The sequence below is a fragment of the Podarcis filfolensis genome, assembly GCF_964270895.1.
Source record: "Podarcis filfolensis genome assembly, chromosome: 1".
NCBI classification, from domain to species: domain Eukaryota; kingdom Metazoa; phylum Chordata; class Lepidosauria; order Squamata; family Lacertidae; genus Podarcis; species Podarcis filfolensis.
The window spans coordinates 4,866,917-4,885,019 of NC_139604.1; the positions used below are offsets into that span (position 1 = coordinate 4,866,917).

The window sequence follows — 18,103 nt, forward strand, 5'->3', positions numbered from 1 at the left end:
TAAAAACAAAGAAACCTTTATTTCTTGTAAACATAGAAAGCCAAACAGAAAATATCTCTTCTGCTTTGAAGATAATACAAACTGATGTTCTGTATCCAGAATAATATTTCTAACATCAGAAAATATCATATGATCAATTTTTAAAAGGGAGACATTCTGGTATCTTGTCAGAAGACCTGTCATTGATAATACTGAGTGAGCTGAATGCACCTGACTTCCACCATTTATATGTGCTTAGCACCAGAACGTAAAAACCAACATTCAAAATAAATTTATTTCTGGACTTCCGGGTTGGCGCCATCGCCGAATGGCGGACTCCCTCCGAGCTCCAGAGGGAGCCGGCTCGGCAGGGGCTGGGTTTTACCGCACCGGCGATGCGGGGACCCTTAGAAACCACGGCCACGGGGGCCGTGGACTTGGAGACTCGGCTAGCACCGCTAGCGCCCTCCCGACTCGTGAAGGAGCCTTTTTAAAGGCTACGGATCGGGTGCCGGGGAGAAGCGTGGTGCTTTGAGTCCTCTGCCATCCCTGCCGAGCGAAGCCGCATGCCATCCGGCGGAGAGCGCTGACTTCTTCCATTGAGAATTTGGACTTTTAACAACAACCCGTGAGTAAATTGGAAATCGGGTTTAAAAGAAGAAAAATTTTTTGGATTTGAGACGAGCGGGGGGGGATCTAAAAAGGAAGTCAGTCCCCCTCCCTATTGTAGACATTTTAAAACAAGGATTGGGAAGCCAAGGCCCAAAAAGAACGGTATCTTTGCTAAAATCAAGAATTCCATGATGGGAAAGTACAAGAATTGTGCTGGAGGAAGAATTGAAGGAGAAGGAAAATGCACCCCCCTCCCTGGGAACCGGGGCGATTGAGGAGTGAGCCTGGTGAAAAGAGCCGGTGATTTTGACAGCTGTCAAAGTAGCTGTCAAAGTCGGAATTTTAAAGAGGATTTTATTACAAGGACCTTGCTGGTCAAATTTGTTACAACTTGATATAATTTGTTAAGACTTGAATACAAAATGGCGAAAATACGGAGAACAATCGGATTTTTGGAAACAAAGTTACAACAACCCCCCTAGAGGAGCTTCGGGACATTACAAAGATGGGCGTAAGCCGGGAAAAATACAACACTTCGGAATTTCACAGAACTGGTTATCTCCTGGGAAAGCTGCAAAACTGAAACTGAATCTCGTCTACAGGGTGTTTAGACTAAAAGGAGACAACAGAATACTTTACTGAAGAAGGAAGGGACTGAACGCAAGTTTTTGTTCCTGAATAACAACAACCCATGTAGAGTTACTAAACTTCTGAATAAGAAAGTTTTAGCAGCGGAACAAGAGGAAGCTGGACTATAACCTTGAAAGAACAATGGGGGGAATTTTATAATTTGACATTTTTAAAGATTTAGGAATTAATTTTTAAAAAGTAATCCTAAAAATGGGAAATAATTCTGCAAGGAGTTGGGGGAAAAATGGGATTGATGGACTTAAGACTTCCAGGCTGGAAACATAGATTGGAGGATAAGGGAAATTAAACCGGGGAAGGGGAGGGAGAATTAGAATCCAAAGGCTTGCAACTATTTTCTGAATTGGTTTTCTTTTTTCTAATATATTTCTTATTTTTTTTATACTTTTATTCTGTGTGCTTTTACTTTAATGGGAAAAAAGGGGGACATTGTGGAAAGAAAAGGGGGTGGGCTATGGGGAGAGATCTTTTGCTTTTTTTTATCAAGGGTGTTGCATAAGGTTTGTATAAATTTAAATTTGAACAATGGGGTATATAAATTGTGCTTTAAATCAGAAACAGAACTTGTGGAAACAACAATATGAAAGGGGAATACGGTAGGGGTGGGGGAAGGGGGGAGTCCCAGAAAGTGGATGTTTGAAAATAAGGTTCTGAATGTATCTTCATAATTTCTTTTCTTCTCTTTCTGTATTTTGGAAACTTCAATAAATATTATTTAAAAAAAAAAAAAAAAAAAAACAAAATAAATTTATTTCTACAAAAATGATTGTTTAATTGCATTGATAAGCCTAAAGACAACAGTTGCACGGACCAGTATATTTTAATATACAATTTTCCAGTGAGTTGGCTGTTCACAGGTACTCTCTTCATCGCCACAAAATCTGTTGTAAGTTGTTTTGGGATCAAAACCCAGAATCTCTCTTTCCTCATGAATGCGGAAGGAAAATGTTGAGACCGAGGTACCTATAAAATATCTGTGAAGGAGTACAGAAAAACGTAAGAGAAGCTTCTGCTGCACATTCATGATATGGAAATCAGATTGTTAGGCTGCATTCTGACACCAGCTATCGATGTGTCCACAGGGGGCCGTGAGAAGAGTACCAGCTTCATGCAAAGAAACCTCCAATTGTCAAACTCTCCTCTCTGAAACAGCCATGTTAACTAATTCACAAAGCTAGGGGAAAGTTGGTTGCTTAAACAGTTGCACTGTAAACCATTTAAGATGCTACGCCTGCTGAGTCAAACACAGACATACGCAGAAATTAGCAGGTAAACCCTGAGCACCTGCAGGTCAAAGAAACTCAGGCAGCAATGCTGAGAATGTTACACAAATATTGTTACCTGGAAAAGACAGTCCTGGCCTAGAGGGGCCGGTGGCTCCACTCAGCAGAAGCCACTTCTGATAAAGCAAATTTTAAAGATGGGTGCCAATCTGAATTTTTTCCTGTGAATTATTTTTGCGTATCACGGTATGAGTGAAGTTGGCCTAACTTGATATAAAACATAACTCTCAATCAGTGGCATGCGGTCAGTGGACCGGGGGACAACGAGGCTTGTCTCCTAAATGTTCCGCCAGTGCCTCCTTCCCAAAGCCTAGGAAGCTTCTGCCCAGCTTAGGGAGGCACAATGCTCGCTCCCTGCAAATCGCCCTCACAAGCTGGCCATAAGCCTCTTCCTTAGCGTAAGCACATTCGTATGCATGAAGACGGCTCTAATAGAAAAGTAAAACAAAGGGCACAAGATGTTGGACATAACATTATGTTTGCTGACTGGGAACAGTTGTGGACCACCGGTATGAAATTTACGGCATGTAATGCCTTAAGAGAGAATATTATGAAAATGATATATAGGTGGTACATGACACCAGTCAAGCTTGCAAAAATATACCATTTGCCTGATAATAAATGCTGGAAATGTAAGGAGGTTGAAGGCACATTATTTCACCTTTGGTGGATGTGCCCAAAGATTAAGGCTTTCTGGGAAATGATTTATAATGAAATGAAAAAGGTATTTAAGTATACCTTCCAGAAGAAACCAGAGGCCTTTCTCCTGGGCATAGTAGGCCATTTGGTGCCAAAGAAGGACAGAACTTTCTTTATGTATGCTACAACGGCAGCAAGAATACTTATAGCAAAGCACTGGAAGACGCAAGATCTACCCACTCTGGAAGAATGGCAGATGAAGTTGATTGACTGTATGGGACTGGCAGAAATGACCGGCAGAATCCGCGACCAGGGAGAAGAGTCGGCAGAAGAAGATTGGAAGAAATTCAAGGACTATTTACAGAAATACTACAAAATTAATGAACTCTGAAAGATGCTGGATTGAATTTATGTGGTCTCTAGCTGTTATGATAAAAATAACTGGGATTAAAATTGTTTAAGTCATAAAATTTAAAAAGTTGATTGGAAAATAAGGTGTTAGTTAAGAATGTTAAGAGATTAGGATTTGCTGGATTAACAATTTGAACTAGAAAACAAGAAGGGGAGGTATGAGGAAGTCAAAGAAACATGTTATTGAAAAACTGTTATTGAAATTGATTTGTTTTTAATATTTTTCTTTCTCTTTTTCTTTTTGTGTTTGTATAAAATTGGAAAATTCAATAAATATTTATAAAAAACAAAACAAAAACAACACACAAACCATAGTCACCTGGCATGTGCACATATCCACTGATCAATAATTGCTATTCCTCCATCTTTGTAGAGTTCCAGCTCCTCCCAATTCGGTTCAAATCTCACCATCTCTGGAAGAAGTCTCTTCAACTCTTCAGTCTCTGAAAAGGGACACGACGTCAGTGGCCTTCAGCTGGTCCCCACTCTAAAGGGGGTCACACTAGAAGCAAAACTACCATTTTCTTCCTGCTTATTTAAGTGTTGATGTTTTTAATAAAGAGAAATGGGCACACACGGTAAAAAAAGGGAGTCTAAGGGTGTCCGGAGAAGAAGATCTACTGCGGTAGATCACTGTCCTGTAAAAACATTTAATTCAGGAGCAAGCCATCAGCTCACAAAGCCCTTTCTAGTGGCCTACAAAAGCCTCCCACATATTGTCCAAGGTAAAGGTAAAGAGACCCCTGACCATTAGGTCCAGTCGTGGCCAACTCTAGGGTTGTGGCGCTCATCTCGCTTTACTGGCCGAGGGAGCCGGCATACAGCTTCCGGGTCATGTGGCCAGCATGACTAAGCTGCTTCTGGCGAACCAGAGCAGTGCACGGAAATGCCGTTTACCTTCCCGCTCGAGCAGTACCTATTTATCTACTTGCACTTTGACGTGCTTTCAAACTACTAGGTTGGCAGGAGCAGGGACCGAGCAACGGGAGCTCACCCCGTCACAGGGATTCAAACCGCTGACCTTCTGATCGGCAAGCCCAAGAGGCTCAGTGGTTTAGACCACAGCACCACCCGCGTCCCTATTGTCCAAGGTACTGGAGAACAAATAAATATGCACAGCAGCTGCAGCGCCTGCGTAGATTCAGTTTACAACAAAAGATTAAAGTATTGGGTTTTGTTTTGTTTTTTTAAAAGCTACATACCCTTCGCAATGGCGTCAGTGGCTACAAAGACTCTCTGAAGTTTATGCAACTTCAAGAGGCTTCGGATGGTCTCCACCGCTCCCTGGATGCTAGGCACGTCATTTCTGTGACCCCAGATGAAGTCTTTGCGCCTGAGGTGGGCTCCAAGATAGGACCCCCCTATGGCCGTACCCAGCTTTACCTAGCACAGAAGAACCAGTACATGCTGAAACTGAAATAAAATGGCATTGATTCAGTGGGAAAACATCCTGCAGATAAACACACGTTCCCTAGCATTGTTAAGGGAAGAAGTCTAAGAAGCTAATTGGTCAATGCTTAGCAGAACTTTGCAAAGCTCCAAGTCCAGCCCACCAACCATCTATTTTCAGAGTAATAGGCTTTTTGGTGACACTTTCTTAAATAAAAAGGTGATACCATCAGCTCTTTTGATTCTGATTACTGTATTTTTAACACCTGCAAGCCACTTGGGGGCTTTTGTCTGGAAAGCAGCAGAAAATGCTGCACCGGGTGACTGGTTGTCTTGCTCCTCTTGAGAAATTCCCAGCTGCCTTATCCTCCTTCCTTTGGATTTTTAACTGTTTACCAGACTGGAGAGTTGATTTTTTAATTTTTATTTTAAATCCCCATTCACTGATGAGAACCAGCATTCCCAGAAAAGCCAATGTTCCCTTTCTATAGCACATCTCATCACACTTGAAAACACATGGGCTCCATTCCTTTATATGAGCCTCATATAGTCACTCCCAACAGAAATGCAGTTAAAACAGAAAATAGCCAGGTTTAAATATTCAGGCAAACCTATTTTACCTTCATCTTTGTCCAGTCCTCAGAATACTGTGTCCTATCCTTCTCATCAGTAGAATTTAAGAACTTGGTCCTAAACATGTCCCCCACCACACGAAGATGCTTAGCAAAAACCATACTTCGACGAGTCTGTCACAAAAAATAAGTAAAATGAAATGATAAAGGATTAAAGTTCTTCCAAGATCTAAAACAAAAATTCTTTAAAGGCACAGTCTCAATGTTATTTAGCGCCACACAGATTAAACCAGCTGTATCCAACAACACCAAGTTAACTACTGGAGAAGCAAAATTCAATGGATGGATTTTATACGCATATTACGGAAGCACCCTATAATCCAGTTTTTATGTAATACAGTTTGAAATTTAATTACTGAAAGGATGGGATAGTCACTCTACCAAAACCCTAAAATATTAATCCTGCAGTATTTGAAATACTTCATTCTAGGTGAAGATTTAGAAGCTGTGCTAAATTTGCTCTCTTAGCTTCAGAATGCCTTGCCAAAATCAATTTAAATAAATTAGGATTAGTTGTTCTGGATATGCATATGACCTCAAAACAAGAACTGGCAAGACTACTTCATATAACAGGATATAAAAAACAAAGTACCTAAGGATCTCCCTGACGGAAAAAATCCAGGTAAACTGTACAAGTATAAAGAACTAAGACAATGCATTAGCAGCACCAAGTGTGAGAACAGTTTATGGATTAGCTTGGATTATTAAAGGATGGTTTTGGTCAGGTAAGGATAATCTATGATTTGATACAGACTACTGTGGCCTATTTATTTCATTGGAAGCCATACTGCAATTGGATAACAGGAAGGTAATATACTGCAAGTTAACTTTAAAAATGTGTAATGTGATTATAAGAGAAAACAGCATAGGTCTTCCTTCAATGGAATTTTGGTGCATTACCTTTTTTATTTGAATAATATTTATTAAAGTTTCATAGAAATTACAAAAATAGAAAAAAGAAAAGAAAAAATAAGAAAAAGAACAAAAAATACAAAATACAAAAAAATAAAAACAGTTAAAAACAAATCAGTCTTTCCATCTCTTATCTTTCATTTACTTATTTCCCTGACCTCCTCTCACCTCCCTTTTTTGTATCCTAGTTCAGTAGTTGTTTCAGCAAATCCTTACCCTTTTTGCTTTTATCTTAATATTTTATCTTAATATATTATAACTTTACATTTTCACCTGTTATCAATTCGTCTTTACTTAATCCTTTATATCTTTTCTGCTAAAACCACATAGCTTAATTCCAACATCTTTCTAACATTCCTTAATTTTACAATATTTCTGTAGATAAACTTTAAATTTCTTCCACTCTTCTTCCACCGACTCTTCTCCTTGGTCTCGGATTCTGCCAGTCATCTCAGCCAGTTCCATGTAGTCCATCACCTTCATCTGCCATTCCTCCTGGGTGGGTAGCTCTTGTGTCTTCCAGTACTTTGCGATAAGTATTCTTGCTGCTGTCGTAGCATACATAAAGAAAGTTCTGTCCTCCTTTAACACCAACTGGCCGACCATGCCCAAGAGAAAGGCCTCTGGTTTCTTCTGGAAGGTATATTTAAATACCTTTTTCATTTCATTATAAATCATCTCCCAGAAGGTCTTAATCTTTGGGCATGTCCACCAAAGGTGAAAAAAGGTACCTTCACATTCTTTACATTTCCAACATTTATTATCGGGCAAGTGATAAATTTTTGCAAGTTTGACTGGAGTCATGTACCATCTGTAAATCATTTTCATAATATTCTCTCTTAAGGCATTACATGCCGTAAACTTAATACCTGTGGTCCATAACTGTTACCAGTCAGCAAACATAATGTTGTGTCCAACATCCTGTGCCCATTTAATCATAACAGATTTAACCGTTTCATCCTGTGTATTCCATTTCAACAGCAAGTTATACAATTCTTGACAGGTTCTTAGTTTTAGGTTCTAACAATTCTGTTTCCAATTTTGATTTTTCCACCTGGAAACCTATTTTTTTTGTCCAAATTATATATCTCCCTTATTTGATAATAGTGAAGCCAATCTCGTACTTTGTTTTTTAATTTATCAAAGCTCTGCAGTTTTAATCTATCTCCTTCTTGCTCTAAAATTTCTCAATACTTCGGCCAATTTGCCTCCATATTGAGTTTTTTCAGAGCCTTAGCTTCCATTGGTGACAACCACCTTGGGGTTTTGTTTTCAAGCAAATCTTTATATCTTATCCACACATTAAACAGTGCTTTCCTGACAATATGGTTTTTAAACGATTTATGCGCTTTGACCTTGTCATACCACAAGTATGCATGCCACCCAAAAACATTATTAAAACCTTCCAAATCCAAAATGTCCGTGTTCTCAAGAAGCAGCCATTCTCTCAGCCAGCAAAAAGCGGCTGATTCATAGTAAAGCTTCAAGTCTGGCAGGGCAAATCCACCTCTTTCTTTAGCATCAGTTAAAATCTTAAATTTTATTCGGGGTTTCTTGCCCTGCCAGACAAATCTAGAAATGTCTCTCTGCCACTTCTTGAAAGAGTCCATCTTGTCCAAAATTTGCAATGTTTGAAACAAGTACAACATCCTTGGCAATACATTCATCTTTATCGCAGCAATTCGGCCTAGCAATGATAGCTTCAGATTTGACCATATTTCTAAGTCCCTTTTCACTTCCATCCAACATTTTTCATAATTATCTTTAAATAGGTTCACATTCTTGGCAGTCATATTAACCCCCAGGTACTTCACTTTCTTAACCAATATTAAACCCGTCTCCTTTTTGGTGCATTACCATACCTTTAATTCAAATAATATTCTGGGATCATTTATAAAATAATTGCAGTAAATGTTTACATTTAAGGATTTGGAAGTAAGTGGAAGTGCCTAGAAAATGCCAGGTTGTATATATTCTCTTTTCTTAATGGTACCTAGGCCATACAAAATGCCTTGAGACGATGTTTGCCGAGGGGCAAAAAATAAGTGGATCATATGGGAAAGACAGCTAGAAAATACTTACATTCCAATAATCTTTGCCACCATAGTGGTCATGAAGAAGATTTTCAGCTCGGTCTAGCATCACTGACCTACTAAAAATGATAAAACCAAGTGTACAATCCCTTGCAAAATAGCTTACATCAATTTATAGTTTAAGGAATCAGAGATGTCCATGGATGCAATTTCTTTTTCGGAGGTTGGGTTGGGTGAAAATTGAGAAACCTTTCTTAACCCAGAAAATCCTAAACCCTGACAGCTCAACAATTGGCGTTCTGTGGAGGAAATGTTGATCACGTACTTTGGGGACACCTTGTTTCTGGCTTGTAATTAAAGACAGGTGGGCACCATCGATGTGGGAGATAATTTTTCAGTGCTTTGTTTTTCTATTTATTTATTTATTTTCTGTTTCGTAAGTTAATTGGTAAGAATGCATGGATGTTAATTGTAAATACAGTATTAGACGAGCTCAGCAGTTAACATTTCATTTCTTTACCAAATGAAAGTAAAATAAAAGGCTACATTAATTTCTCAGTCTAGGATATTATTACAGGGACGCGGGTGGCGCTGTGGGTAAAACCTCAGCGCCTAGGACTTGCCGATCGAAAGGTTGGCCGTTCGAATCCCCGCGGCGGGGTGCGCTCCCGTCACTCGGTCCCAGCGCCTGCCAACCTAGCAGTTCGAAAGCACCCCTGGGTGCAAGTAGATAAATAGGGACCGCTTACCAGCGGGAAGGTAAACGGTGTTCCGTGTGCTGCGCTGGCTCGCCAGATGCAGCTTGTCACGCTGGCCACGTGACCCGGAAGTGTCTGCGGACAGCGCTGGCTCCCAGCCTATAGAGTGAGATGAGCGCACAACCCTAGAGTCTGGCAAGACTGGCCCGTACGGGCAGGGGTACCTTTACCTAGGATATTATATTTTTTCAAAAGCAAATTAACCTATCCAAATTAGCCAAAGTTTGCATATGGTGATTTGGATTTTCCTCAGTGGAAAATTTCACAGTTCAAGATTTCTTGGGGAGGGGAATCATTTACAAACTGAGGGCTTTTATGGATTCCTCCTTCTCTGTCTTAGTGGTGCTGCAATAGGTTACAATGTGAGATTACAAAAAACACGAACCTTCATACTTGTTAAGAGTGAAAGGGGGGTGGGTGGGTTTAAAGCTTGCCTTTCTCTACGCAAAGCAAATATGGAAACATATGAGATAGAAAATATGTGTCTGACCGAGCAGAGATGTTCAAAAGGAGAGGAGCTATGACAGAGGCAGAGCCCTGGACAGATAAACAAGCCACATTCATGCCGCGTGTTTCTTCGTAGCCCCAGAACCATCCCCTATAAAACAAGATGGAAATCATTAATAGATTGGCATATACAATATGATAGAAACTAAAACAATCTTGCTGATTTGAACACAGTCAAAGAAATCTTTTTATTATTTTATCCTCTAGCAAGTCTGAGCTCATTCTGAGTTTTAGCCTGCCTGTCACCCTGCAATTGTTAGCTACTCGTGTATACTCCTCCTTTGTGATTTTCCCTTTCTTCCACCTCTTATACACACCATTCTTAAATCCCAGCTCATCCGTAAGCTCCTTATGCAGCTGCGCCAATTTCTTTAGATGTCTCACACTTTTCTTTCTTGTTGAAACTGTCTGCATTTGGGCCTTCAATATTTCTCATTTTAGAAACTCCTATTCATCTTGGACTCCCTTCTCTTTGAGTATTTCTGACCATGGAATTTCACTCATTAGTTCCTTAAACTTTTTGAAATTGGCCTTCTTAAAGTTGAGAGTGCATGTCTGAATGTACTCAGCTTTCCCTTGCATCTGTATCATGAAACCCACTTCGTATTAAAAGCTCCAATTTGTCTTGATTCCCATACTCTTTGCATTTGTGTAGACAACTGAAACCATGAGTTACTCCAACTGTGGTTTTGTTACTAGCTAACTGATCCTTAAACAATCCCCACCAAAGTGTAAGAAAAAATCAGCTGATGTGGCCAGAGTATTGATATAGGTAGCAATATGTCACAATTTATGTAACAAATATAGGGACTCAGGTGGCGCTGTGGGTTAAACCACAGAGCCTAGGACTTGCCGATCGGAAGATTGGCGGTTCGAATCCCCGTGACGGGGTGAGCTCCCGCTGCTCGGTCCCTGCTCCTGCCAACCTAGCAGTTCAAAAGCATACCACCGTGAGTAGATAAATAGGTAAACGGTGGGAAGGTAAACGGCATTTCCGTGTGCTGCTCTGGTTCGCCAGAAGCGGCTTAGTCATGCTGGCCACATGACCCGGAAGCTGTACACCAGCCCCCTCGGCCAATAAAGCGAGATGAGCACCGCAACCCCAGAGTTGGCCACGACTGGGCCTAATGATCAGGGGTCCCTTTACTATGTAACAATAGCAGCAGTGGCTATGTTTTTGGACTATTTAAATTTCTGTGCTGTTAACCATTCTGTGTTTTATTTTAAACAGAATGGAAGATGTCCATTTTAAAAATAAATAAATATTTTTCATTTAGGAAGAGCATGCTGATGCAACAGTAATAAAATATTCATTGAACAAAAGAAAAACTGTTTTAATGTTAAAAATTCCAATGAAAGTTTTTTTCAGGGGGGACATTTAGGGACTTGGGGGGAAAATATCTGCATTCTAGGTGCCCAGCTGTAATTATAATGTAACTACTATTATAGAAGATTACCTGTAGTATTTATGTTTGTCTGTCGAATACATTAGTTGGTCAATACATGGCCTTTCATCTATTTTCTCCTCCCAAGTCCCATCTTTCCATCCTTCAGCATAACTTTGCAAAACGTACACCTGATCAATAAAGGGTCCACCTGACTCTGAATAATGAACAAAAATCAGCACATGAGTATAGCATCTATATGTATTTCATTTTATACAGCAGATATCAAGTGGAGCAACTAGCATTATATCTAGCTGCATACAGTTACTTCCAAAGTAATTATCTACAGAAACCAGAATGTCAGTTAATAGAAAGGGGGTTTGAGTTGGAGCCCTGTGAATCTGGTCACTGCATCTTCAGAAAAAGACAAATAATGCGGAGAAGATTCGGAAGAAAGCTACAGGTTATCTCAAATGTTTCTATAAAAACCACCTTTTGATTTTATAAAGTTGGCATGAACCTCTACCCTGTGCCAATTCAAGAAATGCACTGACACAATCCCCAACAGGTGTCCATACAGACTGTGTTTAAAAACCTCTAGCGAAAGAGACAACATTACTTCCAAGGCAGTCTGTTTCACTGCGCACAACTCATCCCATCACAAAATTATTTCTGATGTTTAGCTTAGCTTAAATCCCCTTCCTTGTAATTTAAACCATTGCTTCTAGTCCTACCCACAAATCTGCTCCATCATCTGTATGATGCAGCCCTTCAAATAAGACAGGAGTCTGCAAGACAGCAGCAGGAACAAAACTGTGCATGGATGCAACCGGAGCAGAAACCACCATTATGCCAACTGCAAAAATGGGTGCCACATTAACAAAAATCTGTATCTTCTGTTTCTCCAAGCAACTATGGTCATGCCCAAATAAGATATTATTGTTTAATTTAGTATTTGCTAAATGGCATACACATGCAATTGTGCAACAGCTAGCATGTACCTACTAATATATTTTAGCCTTCATAATAGTAGATATCCCTCTACCCCCTGAGAGATAGTGGTGGTGAGGAAGGTAACATATCCTCATTTGGAGTTCTGCTTTAGAAATGTTATCAATTTCAAACACCTCATTTAACTGAATGCAAGCAGAAAAGCCCACCACAAAACTACTTCAAGATTGCATAGAATACTGATTATTTAATAGTAATATTTTACCTGCAAGAAAGTCTTCGTACTCAATAACTGGTATGTTTTTACTGAGGCTGGGAACATCAAAGAATTCAAACCAAGGAATTCGGATCTGATGAATGTCAGGACTCTGCCAATGATAGAGACGCCCCCAGGGAGGCAGAACCAATACCCAGGCTTCATGTTTCAACAAAGTTTTTATAAGAGAAGCAACTCTTATATAGACATCTCTGCGGAGGTTGAAACCTTCCGGTGGGTTTACATCATACAAAAGATACCTGGAAATAACAAAATAAAGTTACTTGAAAAAGCTAAAGAAAAGTCATGATTTGTAATCTCCAGTGACTTCCTGGTTCTGAATAAGGCAGATACACAGTCAGCTGTGCTTTTGGAGGATACAAAGTTTGGGGTACAATCTTCTCCCCTGGTGAAAAACAGTGGGGACTAAATAGAACAGTGGAGTCATAACCACCATCTGCTTGTGCCAGCCGGGATAGAAGGTGTGGGAGAGCAGGAAACAAGGAAATGCCCATTGCAAATAAGTATTAGGCAACCTGGACAGTTTTTAAAGTGTTTAGCTTTGTTTTACTAAATACTAGTAAAATAAACATGATAAATTAGATCACACTCTGAATTTAAACTGAATTTTCTGATGCAAATCCTTCTAATTCAGCCCCCCCCAGAAAACCTCCATCACTGCCAGTAGTTGGACTGGCTTAGGGTGCAGCAGCAACTTGGCCGACTCATGTCCAACCCCCACCCACTTTCTTCATAGGTTTATGCTGGCCAAGTTGGGTGTTTAGAACAGGGACCTCCATGGTGGCAGAGTCTCTTCACTAAGCCAGGATGAACAAGGCACCTGCCTTCTCCAAGAGTTTGGATTGCTCTGTTCACCATCTGGGAAGGGAATCTTAGAACAGAAGGACGACAACCATTCTAAGGGGGAACTTCCCATCCAATTGCTGTCTGCATCTACCCAGACTACCCAAGTTGCTGTCTATTTAGTCAACACCAAGTGCATGACCTATACTGTATTTCCTCTTCTCAATGGCAGAGCACACACTTTGCATGCAGAAATCACAACCTCTGGCATCTCCTGGAAGGGACGGGGAGTCCTGGACAGCTGCTGCCAATCAGTGCCAATAAAGCAGACCTAAGGTGGACCGGAGGTCTGATTTACTTTATGACAGCTTCCTATGTCCTGCTCTTCATATACAATTGTACCTCCGCTTACTTATCCCTCCGGTTATGTAAATTTTGGGATACATCAGCGGCAAACTGGGAAGTATATTTCCGGGTTTTTGCCATGCGCACAGAAGTGGTCTCTCCAGTTGTGAAAACCTCGGGATCGGGCCGGACCTCCGGAATGGATCCCGTCCGCAACTGGAAGGACCACTGTATTCTCATAAGTTTTATAAATAGTAACTGCTGCTTCTAATACTAATTTATTTCCGTTTGCAAAGGGAGGGCAGCTACTGCTTTTTTGTGCCAATCAGAGGAATTTTGCAGTGGGCCCAAATCAGCTGAGTGTTTGCAGAATCTCATGAACTGTAAGACCCTTTAGCAACTGCCCCTTCCCATCTCCTTTAGGGTCATTGCATTGAGTTGGCCCTTCCTCGCTCCAAGCCAGGCTTTCCAACCCAGTTCCTACGCCTCAACTTCCCTGCTCAGGATGGGACCCTTTAAACTCTCTTCAACCCGGGATAACTCGCTATTCAGATCTCCTCTGCTGCCTATAAATACATGAATTTTTTTAATAAAGAAAAAAATCTCTTAGATCAGTTTGAGGGTGGATTCCCACGGGAGTCGCTTCGTGTTCGCCTGAGGTACCATAAGAGAGGCCGAGCTGACGGCGGGGCCCAGCGGGGCCGAGGCGGAGAGGCGCCTGCGAGGGATCCCGACAGGCCCCCTCGGACTCCGGCTGGCGGGCCGGGGCGAGAGGCGACCAGCGGCGCCCCTCCGGCTGCCCTCCCGCCTGGCCTCCCTCCGGCCCCGGCGAGGCCTTTCCGCCCTCCCGCCTTTCCTCACCGTCTCCGGGGCGCGGCGGCGGCGGCGGCGGGCAAGGAGGCCGCGGCGTGTCCCGCGCGGAAGGCGGCCTGGTGGGGCGGCTGGGCGGCGGCGAGCGCGATCAGGACGAGGAGCGGCGGCGGCGGGAGGCCGGGGAGTCGCGGGGCCGCCATGCGCGCCGGGGCGGAGAGGCGCGAGCCGGGCGAGGAGGAGGAGGAGGAGGAGGAGGCGGCCCCGGAGCTCAGCCGCTCCCGCCTTCGCTCTCCCCGCGAGGGCGATGCCGGCCAACGCGGACCGCCGCCCGTCGCTCCCTCCCAGAGACCCGCCTGCCGGAGGGCGGGCAGGCCGGCGTGGGCCGTCGCCAGGAGAAAGCGGCTCCCCGAGGCAGGCGACGCCGCCCTCGCCCTTCCCTCTGGCCGACCTGGCAGGGCGGTTGTTGGGGGTTCAAGCAGGGGGGAGGCCAAGGGGGCAGAGAGGCAGCCCACCGACCCATCCCCGCAGCGTCTCCCGCTTCTTCCTCCCGGCCAGCTCATCTCCTGCTGCACGCAGTATTTGCCTGAGGCGACCCCTGTCTTAGGCGTCTCCTTGCTGGCTGCAATCATCTGCTGGATTTTTTCTCTCAAGGTACCCTAAGTATTAATGCAGATGGTACCAGTGCAAATGAACAGAAACCTGCTGATGCCCCCTTAGATGACCATGTGCAAGGCCCTGACCTAATGACTGTTGCACCCACCCAGCTTCCATCTGGTTTCTTGGGATCCCCAAAGGAAGTCTAAAGTTCAGCGGAAGAAAAGGATGAAGAAAACACGCCCCAGGAATTCTTTAACGACCTTCAAAAATGTGCATCTCCCAGTGATGTACTAGACCTTGCTTCAAAATTTCCAGATGCTCCAAAGTACGCCAGTACCTGCCTTGCCACTATGCGGATGCTCACAAAAAAGCTCTCGGAAGATCAGAAACATTATGAGAGACGGTTGATGTTTGAGCACCCTCAGTTTAGCCAGGTCTGTCAGTGTGTGATGCAGGAAGCCAAATACATGTGGCGTGATGACTTGGCATGCAGCCTGCTAGCTGTGGGGAAACTGGGAGTCCCACAGAACACCCGGTTGGTTCAGACCTTGCTGAGGGTATGCCAGGTAAGTCACAGAAATTCTATAGTCTTGCACTGAACTTAAGGGATGAGTATATAGTAGTGAATTGAGCTCCAGACTTGTCAGTGGGGCCATTCATCTGGCATGGGCAGGGAAACTCTAGCAAGCTAAACTAATGAATACTTTGGTTTTCAAAGTGCTCCCACATACATTCTCATAATCGTGTAAAATAGGTCATAAAGGTAAAGGTAAAGGGACCCCTGACCATTAGGTCCAGTCGTGGCCAACTCTGGGGTTGCGGCGCTCATCTCGTTTTATTGGCCGAGGGAGCCGGCGTACAGCTTCCAGGTCATGTGGCCAGCATGACTAAGCCGCTTCTGGCGAACCAGAGCAGCGCACGGAAACGTCGTTTACCTTCCTGCCGGAGCGGTACCTATTTATCTACTTGCACTTTGACATGCTTTCCAACTGCTAGGTTGGCAGGAGCAGGGACTGAGCAACGGGAGCTCACCCTGTCGTGGGGATTTGAACCACCGACCTTCTGATCGGCAAGTCCTAGGCTCTGTGGTTTAACCCACAGCACCACCCGTGTCCCTTTAAAATAGGTCATAGAGCAGCCCTAATGCTCATTCCTTTTCCAACTCTCCTATCTGTTACCTCTGAGGCACACAGTCCTGTGAAATCTGTTCTCCACCTGCTCTTTAAGGATAGATAGGAGAATGAGAGACCCACATAGCAGTTGGCATAGCAGCCCTGTGAAAAATGCAAGGTGGTGATGTGGCACTGCATGTTTGTGACTCTTTCCCCATAGCAGTAGAAACTTGCCAGATACACAGACCATCAGAGGCGTGGCAAGCCCTCCTGGTGGACAGGGTGTTGCTGAAGGCTCCTGTTAACTTCTTAATGTACATTTTGCACACGGGAATTTCCGCATTGTAAGAATCGCCATACTTACAGTTTGAAGAACACAACAGTAAATAAGGTGTAATCCCACCAAACAAGTAACTTTGTTAATTCGATGTAATTGAGTCATGGTAAAGCTGGAGTTGAAAATGCATTTGTTTACTATTTGTTTAAATGGTAAAATTTGGAATGAATAACTGTCCTTGAGGCTGCAGTTCTCAGACGTACTTCTGAGGAGACGTGTTCCCTTTACGTGAAAGATTGCTGAAAACCGGGTTTTCTTGTGCTTTGAATAGGATCGTCTCAATGAATTTGATGACCGATTTCTCTCAGTTGTTTCAAGCACTTTGCAAGGAATGGAAAAGTCCAAGAATGTGGAAGCTCTTCAAGTTGGATTGCAGTAAGGGGGGAAAAATACATTGACTTCTAATAGGCATCATGCTTGTAATTAATAATTATTACAAAAACCTTGCTGTAAGGTCACCGTATATGGATCACACTGGCCAAGCCATCCCTGTCCAGGAAAGGGCATAGCTGACATACCAAGCAAGTTTTGGAAGTGCCCTCTTTGTCACAGAGCTCACCTAGGCCTCTAATGACAGTAATGGATCCAGGAGCAACCCCAAGCTAAATGCAATATTGCCCAAAGCTCTGGTGTTCCTTTTCCAACGATTTCGAAAGAAAGAAACACATTCTTTCTGTCACAGTGTAGCAAGAAAGGGGAAAACTGATAAGTAATTGGATATACTGTAGATCTCTTCCTTTTTAAAAAAAATATTTTTATTGGTTTTTTCACAGTTTTACACATTTTAACTTAACCATTTCAAACATTAAAATACAAGGTTCTTTTGAATCTTTGGACCCCCTTCCCTCCCTCCATGGGTTCCATGTTTAAGATTAAATTTGCTGCAACTTTTACCCTTATCCATCTATTAAATATCCATAATTATCATAAGTAATTCCACATTACAAGTGTCTGTATATCCCTCCTAATGATTTTAACCGTTTACAGTGGTCTTTAAATAAATGGAAATCAAATATCCTTTATTAGGCCTTTATTAGGCAACCACACATTATCAAACAGACACCGTATACAAATTGTGCATATCAGGACACTGATATTTCTGTCTCATTCAGAATGATACAGAAAATATTAAAAATAAAAGTAAAAGTACACAGTTATTTGGGGTGCGGGTGAGGAGTAGAGTTTTATATTATTGTTGGCATCCGTCTGTCTCAAGAGACATTGGAATACACTTCCCAGCCCCGAATACGGAGACCAATTACACCACAGCAAGGTCTTACAAACCCAGTATCCACAGACCCGGTGGCTGGGCTGAACTGTTGCCAACTTTGCCGCTTGGTCAGATTGCAGCAGCCGACCTTGAACTGCAGCAGCAGAGCAGAACCTTGCTCCCTCTGGTCTGCTCCCGAAGCCCTGAAGCCCACTGTGGAGGTCAGGAGTGGTGAATTTAAAGGAGGGGTTTTTGGTGGGCTGCAGTCCCCCACAGCCGGCGCCAAGGAGCCGGGCCAGGCTGCAACCATTGTCCACCCTTAATTCTGCCCCCCCATGTTATTCTGCAGCCTCCCCACAGCCCAAGCGTCAGCTTAAAGGGAAGCTGCCCAAGTTCAGACCACTGATCAATCTCAGTACTGACTACACAGGCTGGCAGCATCTCTCCAGGGTTTCAGGAAGGGGACCTTCCCAGCCCCCACCTGGAGATG

At 42.9% G+C, this 18,103-nt stretch overlaps 1 protein-coding gene and 1 long non-coding RNA gene across 2 annotated transcripts; one reads left to right on the forward strand and one right to left on the reverse strand.

Moving 5' to 3' along the window:
- On the reverse strand, nucleotides 1-14,647 carry POFUT2 (protein O-fucosyltransferase 2). Its single transcript, XM_083631482.1, has 10 exons — nucleotides 14,406-14,647; nucleotides 12,405-12,655; nucleotides 11,261-11,405; nucleotides 9,787-9,894; nucleotides 8,588-8,657; nucleotides 5,582-5,707; nucleotides 4,775-4,955; nucleotides 3,892-4,015; nucleotides 1,978-2,213; nucleotides 1-262 (listed from the first exon to the last, which is right to left on the reverse strand). Exons 1-9 carry the CDS (start codon nucleotides 14,555-14,557, stop codon nucleotides 2,060-2,062), a joined length of 1,311 nt encoding a protein of 436 aa, XP_083487608.1. The 5' UTR covers nucleotides 14,558-14,647; the 3' UTR covers nucleotides 1-262; nucleotides 1,978-2,059.
- Nucleotides 14,648-14,819: 172 nt separating this feature from the next.
- On the forward strand, nucleotides 14,820-16,784 carry LOC310743611. Its single transcript, XR_014539116.1, has 2 exons — nucleotides 14,820-15,520; nucleotides 16,675-16,784. It is a non-coding gene; the product is annotated as an uncharacterized lncRNA (long non-coding RNA).
- The last annotated feature ends 1,319 nt before the right edge of the window (nucleotides 16,785-18,103 follow it).

Bases quoted from the DNA above. Each gene is read 5' to 3' on its own strand.
- POFUT2 (XM_083631482.1), bottom strand. From the start codon at position 14,557: ATGGCGGCCCCGCGACTCCCCGGCCTCCCGCCGCCGCCGCTCCTCGTC. The intron at 5,708-8,587 runs GTAAGTATTTTC...TTTTTGTGACAG, and splicing joins GTGGCAAAGATTATTGGAAT to ACTCGTCGAAGTATGGTTTT. The intron at 2,214-3,891 runs GTGACTATGGTT...ACTCCTTCACAG, and splicing joins TGGATATGTGCACATGCCAG to ATATTTTATAGGTACCTCGG.